This window comes from Ovis canadensis, chromosome 3 (assembly GCF_042477335.2).
Source record: "Ovis canadensis isolate MfBH-ARS-UI-01 breed Bighorn chromosome 3, ARS-UI_OviCan_v2, whole genome shotgun sequence".
NCBI lineage: Eukaryota > Metazoa > Chordata > Mammalia > Artiodactyla > Bovidae > Ovis > Ovis canadensis.
The window spans coordinates 130,492,898-130,513,180 of record NC_091247.1 but is presented as its reverse complement, the minus strand read 5'-3'; the positions used below and the strand labels follow the sequence as shown (position 1 = coordinate 130,513,180).

The window sequence follows — 20,283 nt, the reverse complement described above, 5'->3', positions numbered from 1 at the left end:
TGAACCAGTCCTTTGTTCCATGTTTGGTTCTAACTGTTGTTTCTTGAGCTGCGTTCAGGTTTCTCAGGAGGCAGGTAAGGTGGTCTGGTATTCCCATCTCTTGAAGAATTTTCCACAGTTTTTTGTGATCCACAGAGTCAAAGGCTTTAGCGCAGTCAGTGAATCAGATTTTTTTTTTAAATTCCCTTGCTTTTTCTATGTTCCAAGTAGATGTTGGCAATTTACTATCTGGCCCCTCTACCTTTTCTAAATCCAGCTTGTACACCTGGAAGTTCTTAGTTCACATACTGCTGAAGCCTAGCCTGAAGGATTTTAAGCATAATCTTGCTAGCATGTGAAATGAGCACAATTGTATGAACATTCTTTGGCATTGGAATGAAAATTGACCTTTTCTAGCCCTGTGGCCACTGCTGAATGTTCCAGATTTGTAGCATCATCTTTTAGGATTTGAAATAGCTCAGCTAGAATTCCATCACCTCCACTAGCTTTGTTCATAGTAATGCTTCCTAAGACCCACTTGACTTTGCACTCCAGGATATCTGGCTCTAGGTGAGTGACCACACCATCATAGTTATCTGGTTCATTAAGATCTTTTTGTATAATTCTTCTGTGTATTCTTGCCACCTTGTCTTAATTTCTTCTGCTTCTTTTAGGTCCTTAACATTTCTGTCCTTTATTTTGCCCGTCTTTGCATGAAATGTTCCCTTGATATCTCCAACTTTCTTGAAGAGATTTCTAGTTTTCCCTGTTCTGTTGTTTTCCTCTATTTCTTTTTGCATTGTTCAACTTAAGAAGGCTTTCTTGTATCTCCTCACTATTCTCTGGAACTCTGCATTCAGTTGGGTATGTCTTTCCCTTTCTCCTTTGCCTTTCACTTCTTTTCTCAGCTATTTGTAAGGCTTCCTCAGTCATTTTGCCTTCTTGCATTTCTTTTTCTTGGGGATGGTTTTGGTCACCATCTCCTGCACAGTGTTAGGAACCTCCATCCATAGTTCTTCAGGCACTCTGTCTATCAGATCTAATCCCATGAATCTATTTGTCACTTTCTCTGCACATGATAAGGGATTTGATTTAGATCATTCCTGAATGACCTAGTGGTTTTCCCTTTCTTCAATTTAAGCCTGGATTTTACAATAAGGAGCTCATGATCTGAGCCATAGTCAGCTCTAGGCCTTATTTTTGCTGACTATATAGAGCTTCTCCATCTTCAGCTGCAAAGAACATAATCCATCTGATTTCAGTATCGATCATCTGGCAATTGTCTACATGTAGAGTCATCTCTTGTGTTATTGGAAGAGGGTGTTTGCTATGACCAGTGTGTCCCCTTGGCAAAATTCTGTTAGCATTTGCCCTGCTTCTTTTGTACTCAATGTATGAAAAGCACTTATGTGCTGAGAGTGAAGATGGAAGGAAGGAGGGAAGTTGTCTCAAAGGTAATCCCCTGTAATTTCCCTGAGGTACCAATTGAATAGAATATGTAAGATTATGATGATGTGGTGAATGACTGTAACTTATCACAAAGTATTTGCACCTCAGTGTTTTACCCATCTTCTTTTAGATATGTATGCATTTCGTAAAAAGGTTTAGGTCTAAAAGCAATATCATTCTATTTTGAGGAATCATGATTTCCATAAGCCTTCTGTTATGCTACTACTTTAAATTGAGTCATTTCCTTAATCAAGAACTTTCTCATTGTTCTCAGTGATTGAAGGCTGAAAGCCAGATTCCTGAGTCTGATGTTCATAAGCTTCCATAATAACCTTCTTGCCCCATGCCAACCACCTCACCTTAATGCCCATTATTTTACAACACAAATTCGTCACCCAGTCAGGTGAGTCCCACCCTCCTAGAATCACCTTGAAGTGAAAGTGTTAGTTGCTCATTCTTGTCCGACTGTTTGTAACCCTATTAGCCCGCCAGGCTCCTCTGTCCATGGAATTCTCCAGGTAAGCATACTGGAGTGGGTTGCCATTCTCTTCTATTCTCAATTCCAAGACTGCATGATATAGCTTCCCTTTGCTAGGAATATTCTTTCCTCTCCCACCCACTCATCCAAATTCTATCCACAGAATTATGCAGTATCCTGGGACTGAATGCATCTTAGAGGTCATCATCTCCAAGGTCAGCTTAAGATCCCTGTTTCTCATAAGACCATTTCCTACTGTCCCAGACCACACTCTCTTCCCTGTATCATTGGCCAGTAAAAACTGACAGCACCCCTAATCTGTGCTTGTGTGGGACAAAGTGATGAGCAATACTGATGTGGTATCTGTTCTGTGGACCTTATCTGTTACTTTATTATCTCTGAATTTCTATAGAATTTGTCTTAAAACTAATCATTTTGGGTAATTGATCATATATTGCTAACAAAGCTATTTAAAATTGTATGTGTTATGGATCTGTCTCATAGTATTGTTGTGAGAAATGATTAAGATGTGAAAAACCCAAGATATAGTGTACATGCAATAATTGTTCTATGTCCTTACGATTATTTTGTTGTTATATTTTCTCTTTTTACTGTATTTATCTAAAGATTAGGCATCAACCCTTTTACCCTGTTGTATTTCCTTACCATTTGAGCAGGTAGTAGCTACGCAAAAGCTACTGCTGCTGCTAAGTTGCTTCAGTCATATCTGACTCTGTGCAACCCCAGAGACAGCAGCCCACCAGGCTCCCCTGTCCCTGGGATTCTCCAGGCAAGAACACTGGAGTGGGTTGCCATTTTCTTCTCCAATGCATGAAAGTGAAAAGTGGAAGTGAAGTTGGTTAGTCATGTCCGACTCTTAGCGACCCCATGGACTACAGCCCACCAGGCTCCTTTATCCATGGGATTTTCCAGGCAAGAGTATTGGAGTGGGATGCCATTCCCTTCTCCAACTCAAAAGCTACTTACCATTAAACATTTAACTGCTGGCCAAAAAGTGTCTGATTTACAAATCTTGAAGGAGCCTACCTTATTTGTTTAGATTCCTTTGGTTCTTGCTAACAGTAATGAACTCAAGCTTCACCAAAAAAAAAAAAAAAAAAAAGTCCCATTACTGTAAGGATACTGAAGAATAGCATTTCAAGTCAAGGGGAGGGATGCAGCCAGGCCTCATAAAGGGACTCGAACCAGGACTGGAAAGCCTCCAAGTTTTCCTTTCTGCTTCTCTGCATCTCTGCTTCATTCTGTTACACCGGTGCAGAATTTTTGTGTGTTTTCAGTCACCTGATGGCATAATAGCTGCCCCAGAGCTCCCACACTTATATATTACAGTTTGACCCTGCTCAGAGGGTGACTAGTTATCAGTTCTTATCACTACTACCTTTTGCAGGGAGGGACTTTCCAATTGACCCATTTGTCTCAGGATGAGACCCAATTGACCCACGTTGTCCAGTCAGCTGTGGCTGCTGGGCAAGGCCATTGTTTGTAATTGTGGATCCCAAGGCTCCACCCCTATGATTTGAAATGCTTCCTATAGAAATGGAAGTCAGTCAGGTAGACACTGTACTTGTCTACTAGCTCTTATATAATATTTCTTGCAAAGGAATAAGTATAAAATGTTAGGTAAATGAATAAAATGTAACATTAAAAACTATTTTTTAGGTGGCTCTTTCCCTGGTGGCTCAGAGGATAAAGCATCTGCCTGCAGTGCAGGAGACCCGGGTTTGATCCCTGGGTTGGGAAGATCCCCTGGAGAAGGAAATGGCAACCCACTCCAGTATTCTTGCCTGGAGAATCCCATGGACAGAGGAGCCTGGCGGGCTACAGTCCATGGGGTTGCAAAGAGTCAGACAAGACTGAGCAACCTCACTTTCGCTTTCACTTTGTATACTCAAACTACAGGGCCCATCTTAATAAGTAAGTGATTACATTAAGTTACTTTCAGAACATCTAGACCGTTACTACCTGAAAAAAACAGCATAGAAGCCACATGTTGTTAAGTTGCTCAGTTGTGTCTGACTCTTGCGACCCTATGGACTATAGCCCACCAGGCTCCTTTGTCCATGGGATTTTCCAAACATGAACTGGAGTGGATTGCCATTTCTTCCTCTAAGGGATGTTCCTGACCCAAGGATCAAATCCGTGTCAGCTGAGATCTTGGCAGGCAGATTCTTTACCACAGAGCCACCTGGGAAGCCCAGAAGCCACATATGTAATGTTAAATTGTCCAGTAGCTGCATTGAAAAAAAAAGAGGAACATGAAAAATTGTAATAAAGTTTATTAGTCTAATATATTCAAAATATTATCACTGTACCTTGTAAACTGTATAAAATTATCAACATATTTTAATTTTTAATATTTATTCAGAATCCACTGTGTATTTCATATCTACAGTACACTCCAGTTCAAATACTAAATTTTCATCAGAAATATTTACTCATTTAGATTTTTATAAAATTGACAATTGAAAACACAGATTCACATACCTAAGCTTTTCCGAAGATTCTTAAAAGTGTTCCAGTCACCAAATTGTGTAATGATTTTCTAACTTTCAACATGTTGAATTAGGTAAGCAAACTTAATATTTTAGTTCCTCAGTCATACTGGCCACATTTTGAGTGATGAGTAGCTGAAGGTGGCTAATGGTCCCTCTATTGGCTCACACAGATTAGACAGAGATATTTTAGAGACAGAGAAAGTGATGCTCTGAATAGATTAAGTGACTTGCCTAAAATCACAAAGTGTGCTAACAGAGTTAGGGCTAGACTCAGCCCCTAGTTCATCAGGGCTGCCCTCATCTCCCATGTTCTTCTTGGTGCTATTTTGTATCTGGCTCAGAGGCCATTTATAGGCCTGCCTGGGGAAACCACATGTATTTATAGTGTTTGGACTGATTGCCATCTTAATCAGATTGAGGTTTCTACTCGCTTTAATTAAAGCGAGAAAATGCAGTTAGATGTCTGCAGTGAACACTGAAGACCCAAATTAATTGTTTAGAGAGAGGACTAAAATAAATCATGACAAAACCCAGCTCAAAAAAGGACTTAAGATTTTGGAGACTCTACAGCAGTAACTTGAGCACACAATATTTTACGAAGTGTTTTTATAGGAATGTTTTAAATCTGCCTGCCCATGAAATGTTCGAGATTGGCAAGGAGTGTCTGCTTTCTAGTCCTAAGAGTAAAAACCAGAAGGAGTAAGGAAAGTCCATTAAAGTCAATTGGTGGTGATGGTTTAGTCGCTAAGTTGTGTCCAACTCTTGTGAGCCCATGGTCTGTAGCCCACCCAGGCTCCTTTGCCCATGGGATTTCCCAGGCAAGAATAGTAAAGTGGGTTGCTATTCCCTTCTCCAGGGGATCTTCCTGACCTAAGGATCCAACCTTGATCTCCTGCATTGCGGGTGGATTCTTTACCGGCTGAGCCACCAGGGAAGCCCGCTAATAGCAATTAGCATTTGCTATTTGGTTGCAACAGTTACTGGAAGAAATCTGGTTCCTATAATACAGTTCTGGACTCATTGAAATGAGACAGAGCCATTTCTAATTCCTAAGTAATCTCTTCACTGAGTTTAAGGACCAGTGTGTCTCGTCCGGAAGTGGGACCACATGAGTCATGGAGAGCCCAGCAGAAGAAAGTGCTGCAGCTGTATGTGTTTTGACTGTATTTACTGATAAAAGAACCAGGCAAGTGCTTGGGAGTCTTGATTTCTGGCATTTGTTTTAAATTTGTTGTGTAACCTTGGTGAACCACTTCACTGCTCAAGACCTTCCTTGATTTTCCCGTTTATGAAATTGGTGGGACGGGACCAGATGGTCCTTTAGCATTTCTTCCAGATCTAAACCGTTGTGATTCTAGCGGCACAGTGCTAGATTCTTTTTGACTGACCAGCCAGGAGGTAAATGCTGGAAGCACAAGAGGAAAGAAAGGGGTGCTTTGTGCCTGTGGGCATTCATACTTCTAATTCTGGCAAGATTGAAGGTTGACACACATTAAAGAAAGCAGAACAGAAACAATCAAACTGGGCGGTAATGCTGGTAATTAGAGTAGTTGGATTAGAAGATGCGGTAGAAGACTCATTGTGAATATTCCTCAGAAGCCTCATAGTTTATGAGCCAGGGCTTTGCTCCCTCAGAATCTCTAATGGATGTTTTACGCCAGCTCCTTTGTGGAGAATTCCTCACGGTGCACATACCTCCATGAGGCTTCCTGACGAAGCAGACACATCTCTCTCAAAGAACAGTTACTAAATGGAAAAGTACTGCCAAGTACCTCCGTGAAGAAACATTAGTGTGTGTTTTTTCCACTTTCAGATTCTAGTTCCAAAGGCTTCTGGACTGCTCTTGGAGACTCTTCATCTAAGACTGATGCAGAATCCTGTGTCAAATGTTTTCAGCTAATAAACCAGCACAGTTTCTTAAATGAAGCAGGGGATGGAGAGAAGAAGGCAGGCCAGATTTAGCAAGTCTCTCGGATGTTTTTATTTCAGCCATGTTCTCAAATTTACCAGTTCTAGATCTGCAGAGATATTATATCACACATCCTGTGAAATCCACGTATCATCTAATTTATATTTGTGTGAATGTGTGAGTTTTCATTGTTGGTTTTTGGAAGTAGTCATATTCTTAATTATGTTTAGAATGCTTTCAATCGTAGTTTGTTTTTTTTTAAATCTTATCATTAACTTGGTGCTTATGGTGCTTTTAAAATCCTTAGGAAGTTCATAGTTTTTACCCAGATCTTTTGTGTTGGTGGCATGCGAGCAGGTCAAGGACATAGATTCAATGTCATCGATTCAGTTAGCATTCTAGAATGACACATGTTATATATCATTTATACATACACACACAAATATGAATGAAAGCATATGTTGCTCCAATAGTCCTAAATAGAGCTGTTATAATTGATCCAGAAAATGTAACAGGCTACCAAAAAAGAAGGTAAGAAATTAAGAGTATGAAGTTAAGGAAAATCCAGACAAGTTTTCCCTTTCAAAGCAAAAAACTATATTTCTTTTTGTGTATATATGAGTGAATAAAACATTACATTATATGTACTTCAGGAATTTGAAACATACTCTTTACATCACCTCTTTGATGTCCTGTCTGACTCTATCAACTTTACTGATCTTTCACATTCTTCTAGTGAAAGAGAACATTATTTATATCTTCTATTCTTCTAATATATATTGTGAGTTAATAGTTGTACAATATAAAACTATTTGTTTAAAATGGTCTCTGAAAGATGAATAATGCCTGTTTATTAAGGTAAAGGAAAAACTTAAATTTGTGAATTGCACACTTAATTATCTATTTCCTAATCATAATAATCTTGTAAGAGTTGAAAAACAGACTTCATATCATCTCACAAATGAAATATTTAGGTCACTGTGTTTTGCTGTCTACAAATCATTGACTAGATTTAATTAAAAAGAAAATGCGAAACTGCTTGGTGTTCTAGTCAAGGCTGGTTTTCTTTCTTGTAGGCAGACAAGTTAAAACTGGCTGATATTTAATATTGTTTACCTCAGTTTTATCTTTCCTAAATTCAGTAAACTTTAAAAGCTAAAATATAGCTGTTTAAACAGATTAGTGAAAAGAAATAGCTTTGAATTGATTATATACTTTCGAAGAAAATTATGCAAGAATGTATAATAAATGAAATACAGTTAAAGGTGTTTAGAAATATACTTTTCAGCAGTGTAGTCTCAATGTTTATGTCAAATATTAATGAATTTTTCATAACCTTAAAGGGGCAGGTATTGGGCTAGGATTCGATCATGGGATTTCCATGATTTAACAGTAAGAAATTACAGGTTTAGGGTTGAAAATGTTTCTGGGAAAAGTTGATTGCTTGGACTGTTGATGAGGTATGTGAAAACAAGGGTGGGTGGCCATGGGGCGAGTAGTCATAGCTAAATAAGAACTTGAATGAGGAATGTAAACATAGAGTTCAGTTGAAGATAGAGATAAACAGAAGTGACAGTGAGCACCCCAGAGTTCCCCATTTAAAACTAAGAAACATGTAAACAAGCTCCTTTCTGCTTTAACCACAAAAAAGCAACAAACAAACAAAAAACCAAAAAGAAAAAACAACCTGTTTATTTAACACGAAGACCACAGTACCTTAATTCAGAATAGGGGAATTTGATTTTGGTTCCTACACGTCAGAGGATCAGAGAGGACAGGCAAGCTTATTCATAAAGTGGAGCAAGGACAGAGTTTGAAAAGATTAGTACATGAGCTGTACTTGCCATGGAAAAATTTGCACAATTTCAGTGGGATGAACTAACTGGTGAAGGCTATTCTACCATATAAATACTACTAAAGTGGTATTTACAGAATGTGCTGTTTTCCATATCCTAGGAAATCTGCCCCTTGCTGATAGGGATGACTATCTAAAGGGAATTATTGCTGTCTAAAGGGAGGGAAACTTGTGTGAGCAATCAGCCTCCAAAGAAAGACTGACAGCTTGTAAAGGGACTTGTTAATGATGCAAATATGAACTTGCATGTGCTTAAGATAAGCACTGATTTTATAAAACAAAGAGTTCATTCTCAGCATATTTTGGAAACACTTAGTCTTTGAGAGCTTGGTTGGTGAGTCCAGTGAAATGGCCAATTGAACTAATTCCCACTAGGAGTTTGTTTATTCTGCTTATCTGAAGCCAGAGCCAACACTCCCTAAAAGTTTTGAATGGCATTTAATGCTTCCAGAAATTGCAGTGTACCTATCTGTAGAGAAACCAGTTTCCCTTTGACTGGGTCATATTTATTAAAATTGTTCTATGAAATAAATATAAAATGGCTCTCTTGTATAATTTAGAAAACATGAATTACATGACTTTCCCCCACAGAGATATTCTGCTGGTAAGTAGAAAAATAAACTATAGTGGTTTTATTCATTTTACATGGCATCGGTTACCCTCTCTGATAATGTATTTTTATCACAATAGAAATAATTTAAAATTATGTGAGATCTTAATAAGCCAAGACCATTTTACCTTTGTCTAATATCTATCTTATTTTTTTCATTATAACATTTTAACAGTTAAAAATATAAATCAGAACCTAGACTTCAAAGTTCTTTATAAGAGAAAAGAGAATATTACAATATACAAAGTATGTAAATTTCCTATTATTTTAAGTGGTGTCACATTTAATTTCTAAAAATGTTATGATTCATTCTAATATGCTGAGAAGTTTTCCCTAATAATCTAAACCTTTATTTATCTGCAAATGAATAAGAGGGGTTGGCAAACTACACTCTATAGACCAGATCCAGTATGTTGCTGATATTACATGTACAGCCAGCTGAGTTTGTCTTTTTACAGATGAACATTTACAGTCTACTTGATAATAAGAGAATGCTTTTAACCCTAAGTGAACAAAAATGTTGACCCAATAAAAATTCCATTCTTCTTATTGCTAAACCTGCGTTACAAAAGAAGCTAAATTATTAATTATGCAAAAGAAATTATATCTAATTATAATCATTACTTTTTAAATGGTAATAAGAATGGGTAGAAATTCATTTTCTCTTGTATAACTGGACCTACACAATATTCTTGATTTTTGCCTCTTGGCCTACAAAGCTTGAAAATATTTGCCATCTAGCCCTTTCTAGAAAATGTTGGGACCCCTGTTATGTAGTATTTTTTCTCACTTCTGTTTTTCACTTCTATATCAGTTAAGCAATCAGTTTCTGAACAACACCCATATGCCAGACACTATTCTAGGTCTCAGGAACACCATAGGAAACACAATTTTATAAAAATCCTACCCTCATGAAACTTACATTCAAATTATGTACCTCATCGCCTCAAAAGTGCCTTACTTCCATTATTCCCTTTCTACAGAGGGGCAAAATGAGGTTCAGAGAATTTATGTAGCTTGTTGGGATTCTCTCAGCCAGAATTGAACCCAGTTTTGCTTGATTCCAAGGCTTGGGCTTCTAACCAGTGGACGGGGCTGGCTTCATGAGTGGGGCTCCACACTTGGCTTCATGCTCTGCTGTCACCGTCATGAAACGCTTCATCATTTTTTGAACACGTTTTGAACAGTAAATACATTTCCATTTTGCTATTAGCCCCCCAAATTATGTAGCTGGTCCTGCCACTAAAGCCAAAGTGCTTCTCTCCCAGACCATATTCTGCCAGGGCTTTTTTTTTTTTTTAAACACCCACAGAAACTCAGCTATGTAGAAGCTTTGAAATCTATCAAGATCTTGAGAAAAATAAGCTATTATTGATCCTGATTCATATTCTAGTTCCCCAAAAGACTGGAAGTTCCTTGAAGAACATAGGAACCTTTCCCACTATAACTTTTAAAAAAAATTTCTCTGGGTTAAATTCCTTTCAGAATACAGTAAGTAAGAAATAAATGTGCTTCCATAGAATTAAATTTTGCAGTATCTGAACCTTGTCAAGGGCTCTGTCTTAATTTCTTCTCCATGGAAGGGCAAAATCTTTACCATCAACAATGTCTTCTGATCTTTATGCATTTGGAAATTTTGAAACAGCTGTGAGATATGACTTAAACAAAACCTAAGAATGAACCTGTTCTAATATAAGGAAATCTTTTGTCCAGTAATCAGTGACTGTACTTAAAACAGGTGCTTTGTCTTTTCTTTTAATTTCTTACAGCCTAGTCATTGTTGGATAAGCGAGATGGTGGAACAACTGTCAGTCAGCTTGACTGATCTTCTGGACAAGTTTTCAAATATTTCTGAAGGCTTGAGCAATTATTCTATCATAGACAAACTTGTGAAAATAGTTGATGACCTTGTGGAGTGCATGGAAGAACACTCATTTGAGGTAACTTTGTATTGGGACTGCTTTTTATTACTCAACTCTGTAACCTATGACTGATTAGTGGTGGCAGGGGTGGAGATGTGTTTGTGAGATTTTTAATTTATAAATTTGTAATTAAATTTTGAAGATGAGCACAGAAAATAAATGTTTGTAGTTATATCACAACTGAAATGTATATTAAGACAATTAAATGTTGTCACTTAATATAAAAATAAATGTATTCACAATACACTTATAAAAACAACCCTGACTTTATCTTGTGGATAAGGTTCTCATAGCCTTCCTATGAGGTTACCAATGTTCATTTACCTTTAAATGGAAAATTGCCTATAATGAACACTTGACCTCTTATCTATAGTAATAACATCACAACAAAGTAGTGCATTTTGATGTCTTTGGGTCATTTGATGATTAGTTGTCACTTTAGAGTATGGGTATGGCAGTGCTTTGGGTTCAAAGCATATGAAAGAAGCAGTGTACCCACTAGAGATTAGAGATGCTGGAGGTCAAATCCTGGCTTTGTTCAGTAATAGTTTTGCTCACCTTCTTTACACATAAAATGGGGACAAAGAAGAGTCGATATTACATGATTAATGATGAATTTTTATTCATCATTATGAAGGAATTTTTATCATTCAAATTTGGCAAAGTAAAATGTTAACAGTTTTTTAAAATCTTATAACACTATGTCTATCTAGTAAATGACCTCTTGGAACACCTGTTTTGGCATAGAGTTCACAAGCCAAGGTTTAACCTACAGGCCTTCTTGAAGTTCAAACCAAAGGCTTTAACCATGATGCTCTATGCTAAGTCACTTCAGTCATGTCCGACTCTGTGCGACCCCATAGATGGCAGCCCACCAGGCTCCCCTGTCCCTGGGATTCTCCAGGCAAGAACACTGGAGTGGATTGCCATTTCCTTCTCCAGTGCATGAAAGTGAAAAGTGTGAAGTCACTCAGTTGTGTCCGACCCTCAGCGACCCCATGGACTGCAGCCTTCCAGGCTCCTCCGTCCATGGGATTTTCCAGGCAAGAGAACTGGAGTGGAGTGCCATTGCCTTCTCCGGTGATTCTCTACAGTAATAGTCAAATACTCTGTCTCCATTCAAATTCCAGTCACTCTCTAAGACCCAACCTCCATCACATTTGTGCTCTCCAATCTTAAAATTCTCTTAATGCCAGTCACCTAATCACTATAATTCATCATTTCTACTGTTTTACTTTCTAATTTCCCAATCAGAATGTATCTTGGAGTTAGCATCTTAGAGTTAGCATCCCTTTTTATCATATCAGTATGAATGATATGCTAATGGCAATGATAAGGAGAGGTCACAAAAAGTAGAGTATACCAGACAAGGTGTCATGAAGAAAATAAGATATGCCCTAGGGCCTGAAAGATGAATTAATTGGTCAATAAATGGCAATTTATCTAGAAGAGCATTCCAGATACCAAAAAGTATAAATTTACTAACCATGGCACTTTGGCTAGAACCCAAGAGATTCATACCACGGGGTATCTCTCAGTTGTTTCAGAGGTTAACATATATAAAACACTTAGAGTAGTACATAGTAAGTGGTACATAGGTATTAACTCTAATTATTATTACCTGCTTTTATTTATAGATAACTATGTTTGAGAAGATCCCCTTGAGAAGGGAAAGGCTACCCACTCCAGTATTCTGTCCTGGAGAATACCATGGACTGTATAGTCCATGGGGTCACAAAGATACGACTGAGCACCTTTCACTTTTCATGTATTTATGAATTCCTAAAATATAGCTTTGACTTGTTTGGGGATTTTATAGAAAATCATACTCTTTATATGCTTTCGAGACTTGCTTCTTTCACTCCACATTATGTTTATAAGATATCCACATTGATTATTAAAGCTGTAGTTAATTTTTTTTTTTATATACTATGAGAGTGCTGGTTGCTCAGTCGTGTCTGACTCTTTACGACCCCATGGACTGTAGCCCGCCAGGCTCCTATGACCATGGAATTCTGGATTCAGAATACTGGAATGGGTAGCCATTCCCTTCTCCAGGGGATCTTCCAGAACCAGGGATTGAACTCAGGCCTCCCACACTGCAGACAGATTCTTTACCATCAGAGCCCCCAGGGAAGCCCCTCTTTGAGAGTAAATGTGCCATGAAAAATCAGGGACATCTTCTTAGAAAAGGTGACTCTTCAGCTGAGTTTACAGAGAGAATCCAAGTTGCCTAGAAAGATGAAGCAGCAAGGAGCCACAGGCAAAGACAGGAGCAGAGGTGCAGAGAACGAAAAGGGTGGGACGTATGGGGATATTTGTGATTCCATATGCTCAGATGCCAAGTGAGTGTGGAAGATGGTTGTAGAGGAGGTGAACAAGGGCACAGAGGCCAATTAGGGTGGACTTAAATCCCTACTGGCAAATCAGGAAGGGAAATTATATATATGCATATAGGGAGACTGTAAATGCTTAAAATAAACTCATTGAGGTAATTCCCCAGTGGGTTAATGGTTAAGATCCTGTGCGTTCACTGCCAAGGGCCCAGGTTCAATGCCTGGTCAGGTGACTAAAATGCCACAACTTCTGCTGCTGCCGCCAAGTCGCTTCAGTGTGTCAGACTCTGCGACCTCATACATGGCAGCCCACCAGGCTCCTTTGTCCCTGGGATTCTCCAGGCAGGAACGCTGGAGTGGGCTGCCATTTCCTTCTCCATTGCATGAAAGTGAAAAGCGAAAGTGAAGTCACTCAGTCATGCCCGACTGTTAGCGACCTCATGGACTGCAGCCTACCAGGCTCCTCCGTCCATGGGATTTTTCCAGACAAGAGTACTGGAGTGGAGTGCCATTGCCTTCTCCTGTGCAGTGCAGCCAAATAATAAAAACAAAAAATAAATTCATTGATGTAGAATGTAACTTCTCTGAGGACATAGCATCCGGTGTATATCTCTAAATTCACAGCATATTATAATTGTCTCCCCAACAAGAGTGTGAGCTCTCCGCAGAAAAAGACTCTCTTGTTCAGGTTTTTTTTTTAATATAAATTTATTTATTTTAATTGGAGGCTAATTACTTGTTTAGGTTTATAACACGGTACCTGGCGCAGAAGTGTCTGTCACAGAGAATGATTTTTTAATTGCATGAACGGAGAATGAAGCAATGCCTGAGTTCTAATCCCAAATCTGCCTCTTACTCAAGACATGCTTTTAACAAATCAGTCTCCTCTAAATCTGAAGTTCCTCATCCATTTATCCTAACTGTATCCCAGGGAGAGATGCTCTATGCAAAATAACAAAACAGAGAGTGGAGAATACTGAGAAATCTTCAGGCTATATTCTGCTCTTAGAAGCAAAATGCACATTTCTAGAACAAATCAATAGGGACTTCCCTGGTGGTCCAGTGGTTAAGATTTTACCTTCCAATCTAGGGCATGCCAGTTCAATCCCTGGTTAGGGAGCTGAGACCCCACATGCCTCTCAGTCAAAAAATGTAAAACAGGAAAAATATTGCAACAAATTCAATAAAAACTTTAAAAATGGTCCACATTAAAAAAAAAAAAAAGTCCAGGAGTGAGGAAATCAGTGTGACTTTTTTTTTAATTTAAATTTATTTAATTGGAGGCTAATTACTTTACAATATTGTATTGGTTTTGCCATACATCAACATGAATCCATCACGGGTGTACACGTGTTCCCCATCCTGAACCCCCCTCCCACCTGCCTCCCCTTACCATCCCTCTGGGTCATCCCAGTGCACCAGCCCCAAGCATCCTGTATCCTGCATCAAACCTAGACTGGCGATTCGTTTCTTATATGATATTATACATGTTTCAATGCCATTCTCCCAAATCATCCCACCCTCTCCCTCTCCCACAGAGTCCAAAAGACTGTTTTTTCTACTGTTCATAAATGGTTCATTGATTCAATATACCAGTGTTTACTAAACCACTCTCCTGTTGATTGGTGTAAGAATTTATAAACACTGCTGGCAAGAACTTTCTTAATATGCCTCCTGGTACATCTTGCAAGAGTTTCCTTAAAGTAGTTACCTAGGAGTGGAATTTCTGGGTCACAGGATGGGCGCATGTCCAACCTTACTAATATCAAAGTGCCAATTTATGTCATTCCACCGGTATATAAGAGACCCCCTCTGCTCCAGGTCCTTGCCAGTATTTATCATCATTAGACTTCTTAATTAGTGCATATTTGGAGCATGTGTTGTGTATATTTTTAATGAGAAGTAATGATTTTAATGAACATCTTTAAAGAGAACAGTCTATAATTTGTTGTTAGGATTATTTCATTGTTTTGACGTTGCTTTCACCTTACTCACCCTCACCACCACCCTCTTCCTTTTATCCGGAATTGAGCACCAGACTGAACTGCATAGAATCATTTGTCCTATAGTGCCAGTTTGAATTATGAGTTTTAAAACAGTTGTCTAGAGACTTCCCTGGTGATCCAGTGGATTAAGACTCTGGGCTTCCACTGCAGGGGGCACAGGTTTGATCCCTGGTTGGGGAACTAGATTCTGCATGCCCTGTGGAGAGGCAAAAAAATCTAATTCAAATTTAACTCAATGGATATGTTCCTAAAATATTAACAATGTTATTTTTAAAAAAACCAGTTGTCTAAAAGTGTCCGTTTCACTTGAGTCTGTCAAGGACATATTTGTGGTCTATTATTTTGACATTAATTAAATCTGCAGACTATTTGAAAAACCTGATCTTTCTTCTTCTTCTTCTTCTTCTAGAATGTAAAAAAATCATCTAAGAGCCCAGAACCCAGGCAGTTTACTCCTGAGAAATTCTTTGGAATTTTTAATAAATCCATCGATGCCTTCAAGGACTTGGAGATAGTGGCTTCTAAAATGAGTGAATGTGTAATTTCCTCAACATCAAGTCCTGAAAAAGGTAAGACATACAAGCATTCCTAATATAAATGTAAGAAGCAAGACTGAATCATATGTGTAGGTAAGAATCTACCTCTGACTCAAATATATATGTAGCTAGAACAAGACGTGTGTGTGTATGTCTAATATAAAAGCAAATATCAGTGGCATGAAAAAAAAAACAATACAGTTATATACTTGTTGGTGTTCAAGCCCAAACAACACTTAACCATCTTCAAAGTACAGAATTGCACATGAGGAAATGATGTATGAGATAGTCACTCATTTTCACCTGATATTTATTAGTAATATACAATTATATTCTTCTTCACTTTCAGTCTTCTTAATGTCCCCTTCTCAAATCTTTTCCCTAGGGGTCTAACTCTGAGGTATGAATTCTCATCTTCACCACTTAACCCTGTATTGAAACTTCCTCCCCACTATCATCCTTATGGATATGAAATTTTAATTTAATTACTTATTTTGAAAAAGTGACCAATTTCCAGCTATTTGCATTATTTACATTTATTAGCATGTGTAGGCAGTGAATCTTTGTTCTGTAAGGTGACTTTGGTGAATTTCTTAATAAAAATAGAATAGCAGGACCCAGTATAAAATAAATAGTATCTGAATAATCAAGATTTGGGAAGCAGGCCTGGAAAAGTACTCTAATATTGCACTTCACCTTTTGAGGAGTCTTTAATTTATGTAAATCGCCATGCAACACTGACGCATTATTGCTTTCTATTTAGATTCCAGAGTCAGTGTCACAAAACCATTTATGTTACCCCCTGTTGCAGCCAGCTCCCTTAGGAATGACAGCAGTAGCAGTAATAGTAAGTACATATATCTGACTTAATGCATGCATGGCTCCAATTAGCTTCTGTTAGGAGTATTGCATGAGCTTTAAAGGAAATTTCTACAGTCATTACTATTAATTCTGTTCTCTTACTATTCTTCCTGTTATGATTTTCCTGAGAATTAAATAATTAGGTTTGCACAATTGGATTTCCCTAAAGCTGGAGATAATGTTTAATTGGGGTAATAAATTTTCTGCTAAGATAGTTTTCAATAAGGCATGAAATTACTTTTAGATGATTTAAGCTTTTTTCATTGTTGACTTGAAATATATTTTGCATGGAATTTGCTTGACAAAAAATGGAATTTTAAAATGGAAAATACAGGTGCTGGCTGTGTAAAATTCCAAGGATATCTTCTGTTTTGTTGTATATAACACTATTTATTACTGTATGTTTAGAAATTTGATGTTTTTTTAAATTTTACTATAAAATTATATGTTGGGGGACAATATGCTTCTTTCTCTGAAATTTCTATCCTTGTTCGAGAAGAACAATCCAGTTTCCTGGAAGTCAAATGTCCTTTTTTCTTTCAAATGTAATCCCATGGACAGAGGAGCCTGGAGAGCTACAGTCCATGGGGTCGCAAGAGTCGGGCACAGCTGACAGACTAAACTTACCTACCTACGCAAAAGTCACTATAAGGGTCATGGATTTACTAAATATTCTGACTCTCTAGTCTCATGGATGCTGTAGGAGGAAAAAATTCATCCTGTGATCTTAGCTGACAAGATCATCTCTTAAAAGTTAGTAATGGGACACTCTCGTATATTCAAGAGCATCAAAGACCTATCTGTAAAAAAGAGTAATCAATTTAATACAAATCCACAATAGCAATGCTTCAATTCAGAAATTAAAAGGAAAACCTCTAAAATCAATCTGTTTTGGACATTTGCCACCAAAGTGAAGTCACTCAGGCGTGTCCGACTCTTTGCAACCCCGTGGACTATAGCCTACCAGGCGCACCTCCCTCCATGGGATTCTCCAGGCAAGAGTACTGGAGTGGGTTGCCATTTCCTTCTCCAGGGGATCTTCCTGACCAAGGGATCGAACCCCGGTCTCCCGTATTGCGGGCAGACGCTCTAACCTCTGCGCCACCTGACCTGACTTGTGATGAGGCTATTTGTAATCTTTACCCTCTAAAAGTGGGTATGTCTTTCACTAAGGCATGCCTTTCACTAAGAAATATTGATGTGTTTGACTATAGGGTGCTACTCATACCTCATTGAGGATATTATATAATATATAATATTTATAGGACAGAAATATCTAAGATCTAAAATTCTGAATACCCACTGGATTTGAAAAATTTGAAGATACTATATATGTTAAGGTCTTTCTTACTAAGAATTTTATTAATCTTTTCAAAGAAGCAGTTTTTGGCTTTTAAAATTCTGTTAGTACTTCATTGATTTATAATCTTACCTTTCATAATTTCCCTACATCTGCCTTGGGTTTATTTGTTTAACTTTTTCTAACTTCTTAAGTTCTCAAGGTAGAAAAATTAGATCATTGGCTCTAAACCATTGTTCTAAAATAAGCACTTTAAGGTATAAATGTCCTTATAAGCAGCTTTAGGTGAATTCCACATATTTTGATATATTGTGTTCCTATTATCATTTCTTTAAAAATAATTTTCCTTATGATTTCTTTTGTTCATGGGAATATAAAAGTGGGTTGTTTGTTATCTAAAACTATGTGATTTTTCTACATATCTTATTAATGGTTTCTAAATTAACTCCATTATTGTCAGAGAACATACAGTGTAGTCTTGTGAAATTTATTGAGACATTTTGTGAATATTAAAGTTTCAGGTATAGCATCCTGAAATTTGATACAAGTGGTTGATAAAGTTCAGATCTTCTGTCCTTAGTACATTTTTTGTCAAATTTGTAATTGTTTACTGAGAGGAGAGCATTAAAAATCTTTCCTTTTGATTGTGGATTTTGTTATTTCTTGTTTTGGTATGGTTTTTGCTTCACCTACTTAGCAGCTCTATTACTAAGTACTTATCTATTTTATTATTGTTATATCTTTCCTGATTACTTGACTTTTACATCTTACTGAAATATTCCTTATTAACTGCTAGAGCTCTTATCTTGAAGCATATTTTGTTTGACATTGGTAGAGCCAGCCTTTCTTATATTTACTGTTTTCATATATACTGTTTTTCTTCTTGTCTTTATTTTGAAAGTGTATCTCTGATAGGATGCAGTTGGGCCCTGCTATTTTATCTAGTCCCTTATTTTCATTAATTAGGCTGTTTCATCCATTTTGTATTTAATACAGTTATCAGTATATTTAAAGATGTCACTCCATTGTCTTCCTGCTTCTATTGTTTCTGACAAAAAGGCAGCCAGCATTTATATGATGTTTTCCCTTATATGTACTGAGTCATTTTCCCCCTCTGCCGTTCAAAATTTACTTCTGTTTTAGGAGGTTAAATAAGATGCGTTTAGGAGTGGTTTTCTTGTTTGTCAAGCTTCTTGGATATGTAAGTTTAAGAATCACACATACGTACAATCACACACATAATCCACATATATTATTGATGAAATCAGTCTCACAGATCATGGACGTTTTGTTCATTTTTTTCCAACCTCCCTTTAATCTTCAAGATGAATGATTTCAACCTATTTTCAAGTTCCCTGACTTTTCTGTCATCTGCTAAATTTTTTCTTCCAGTAAGTTTTCCTTTTTCCATTAATTTTTTTTATTAAGACTTTATTTTTAGAGCAGTTTAAGGTTTACAGCAAAATTGAGGGGCATAGACAGAGGTTTTCTGCATACTCCCTGCCGTACATGCATAGCCTCTCTCATTATCAGCATCCCCCACTAGAGTGGTGCATTTGTTCAGTGGAGGAATCTTCATGGACACCTCATATTACCCAAAGTCCACAGTTTACATAGGGCTCACTCTTGGTGCTATCCATTCTATGGGTTTGAATCCAGTGCATTTTTTTCATTTCTAAATTTGTGCTTTGTGTTCTAGAATCTTCATTTGATTCTTTTTATATTTTATATTTTTCTGCTGAGATTTTCCATCTGCATATTCATTTGACAATATTTTCTATTTTGGCTCTTGGATATAGTTACAATAGCTTCTCTAAAGTACTTGTTTTCAAATTTCAATATGTAGGCCATCCCAGCATGGTTTCTATTAACAGATTTTTTTTTTTCTTCCTGATTGTGGGTCACATCTTCCTTTAGATGGCTAGTAATTTTTGACCATATGCTGGATATTATCGGTATTACATTGAATATCTGGATTTTGTAGCATTCCTTCAGTGACTGTTTTGTTCTGATAGGCAGTTAGTTCAGTTCTTTTAAGCTTTCTTAGAGGGTGGAGGGAGAGTAGCGTTATTTCTAAGGCATGAGGTCACTGAGCTATTTCTTGAATGCCTAGAAAATCTCTCCATTCTTGCTTGTCAGAACTTCTTTGTCTCTGAATTGACTGCTAGGGTCTTTGTTTAAGTCATAGCTTCTCAGACACTGTTTATTGCCAGCTTTTGTGAAGTTTCTCACTGTGCATGTACAGCTTATTATTCAACCAATGATTGAGTCTCCTCCAGACACTTATAGCCCTTTTTTCTACACAGTTCCTCTCCCCCAAATAACCCTGCCTTACAAACCTCACAAACAGCCCTGCCTCCAGCCAAGGCAGCAGCCCTAAGCTTCATTCTCTGATTTCCTATCGCAGTGAGACTACTAAGTCAATAGTTGTCACCCAGCCAGCAAATCGGGACAGTTGTGGGGCTTATCTCTTGCATTTTCCCTCTCCCAGGGATTACACTCTCACATTGCCTTTCGGCCAAGGTC

The 20,283-nt window shown here is 37.6% G+C and overlaps 1 protein-coding gene across 6 annotated transcripts in view; it reads left to right on the top strand.

The window, feature by feature from the left end:
• Nucleotides 1-20,283, top strand: part of KITLG (KIT ligand) — a 130,901-nt gene that overhangs the window by 66,638 nt on the left and 43,980 nt on the right. For 3 of the 6 annotated variants that reach the window (XM_069584159.1, XM_069584156.1, XM_069584157.1), the window contains exons 4-6: nt 10,566-10,736; nt 15,470-15,629; nt 16,360-16,443. In XM_069584159.1, coding sequence (XP_069440260.1) covers nt 10,566-10,736; nt 15,470-15,629; nt 16,360-16,443 — 415 coding nt within the window. The remainder of the gene's footprint in view (nt 1-10,565; nt 10,737-15,469; nt 15,630-16,359; nt 16,444-20,283) is intronic. The other 3 variants (XM_069584162.1, XM_069584160.1, XM_069584161.1) reach the window with 1 other exon arrangement.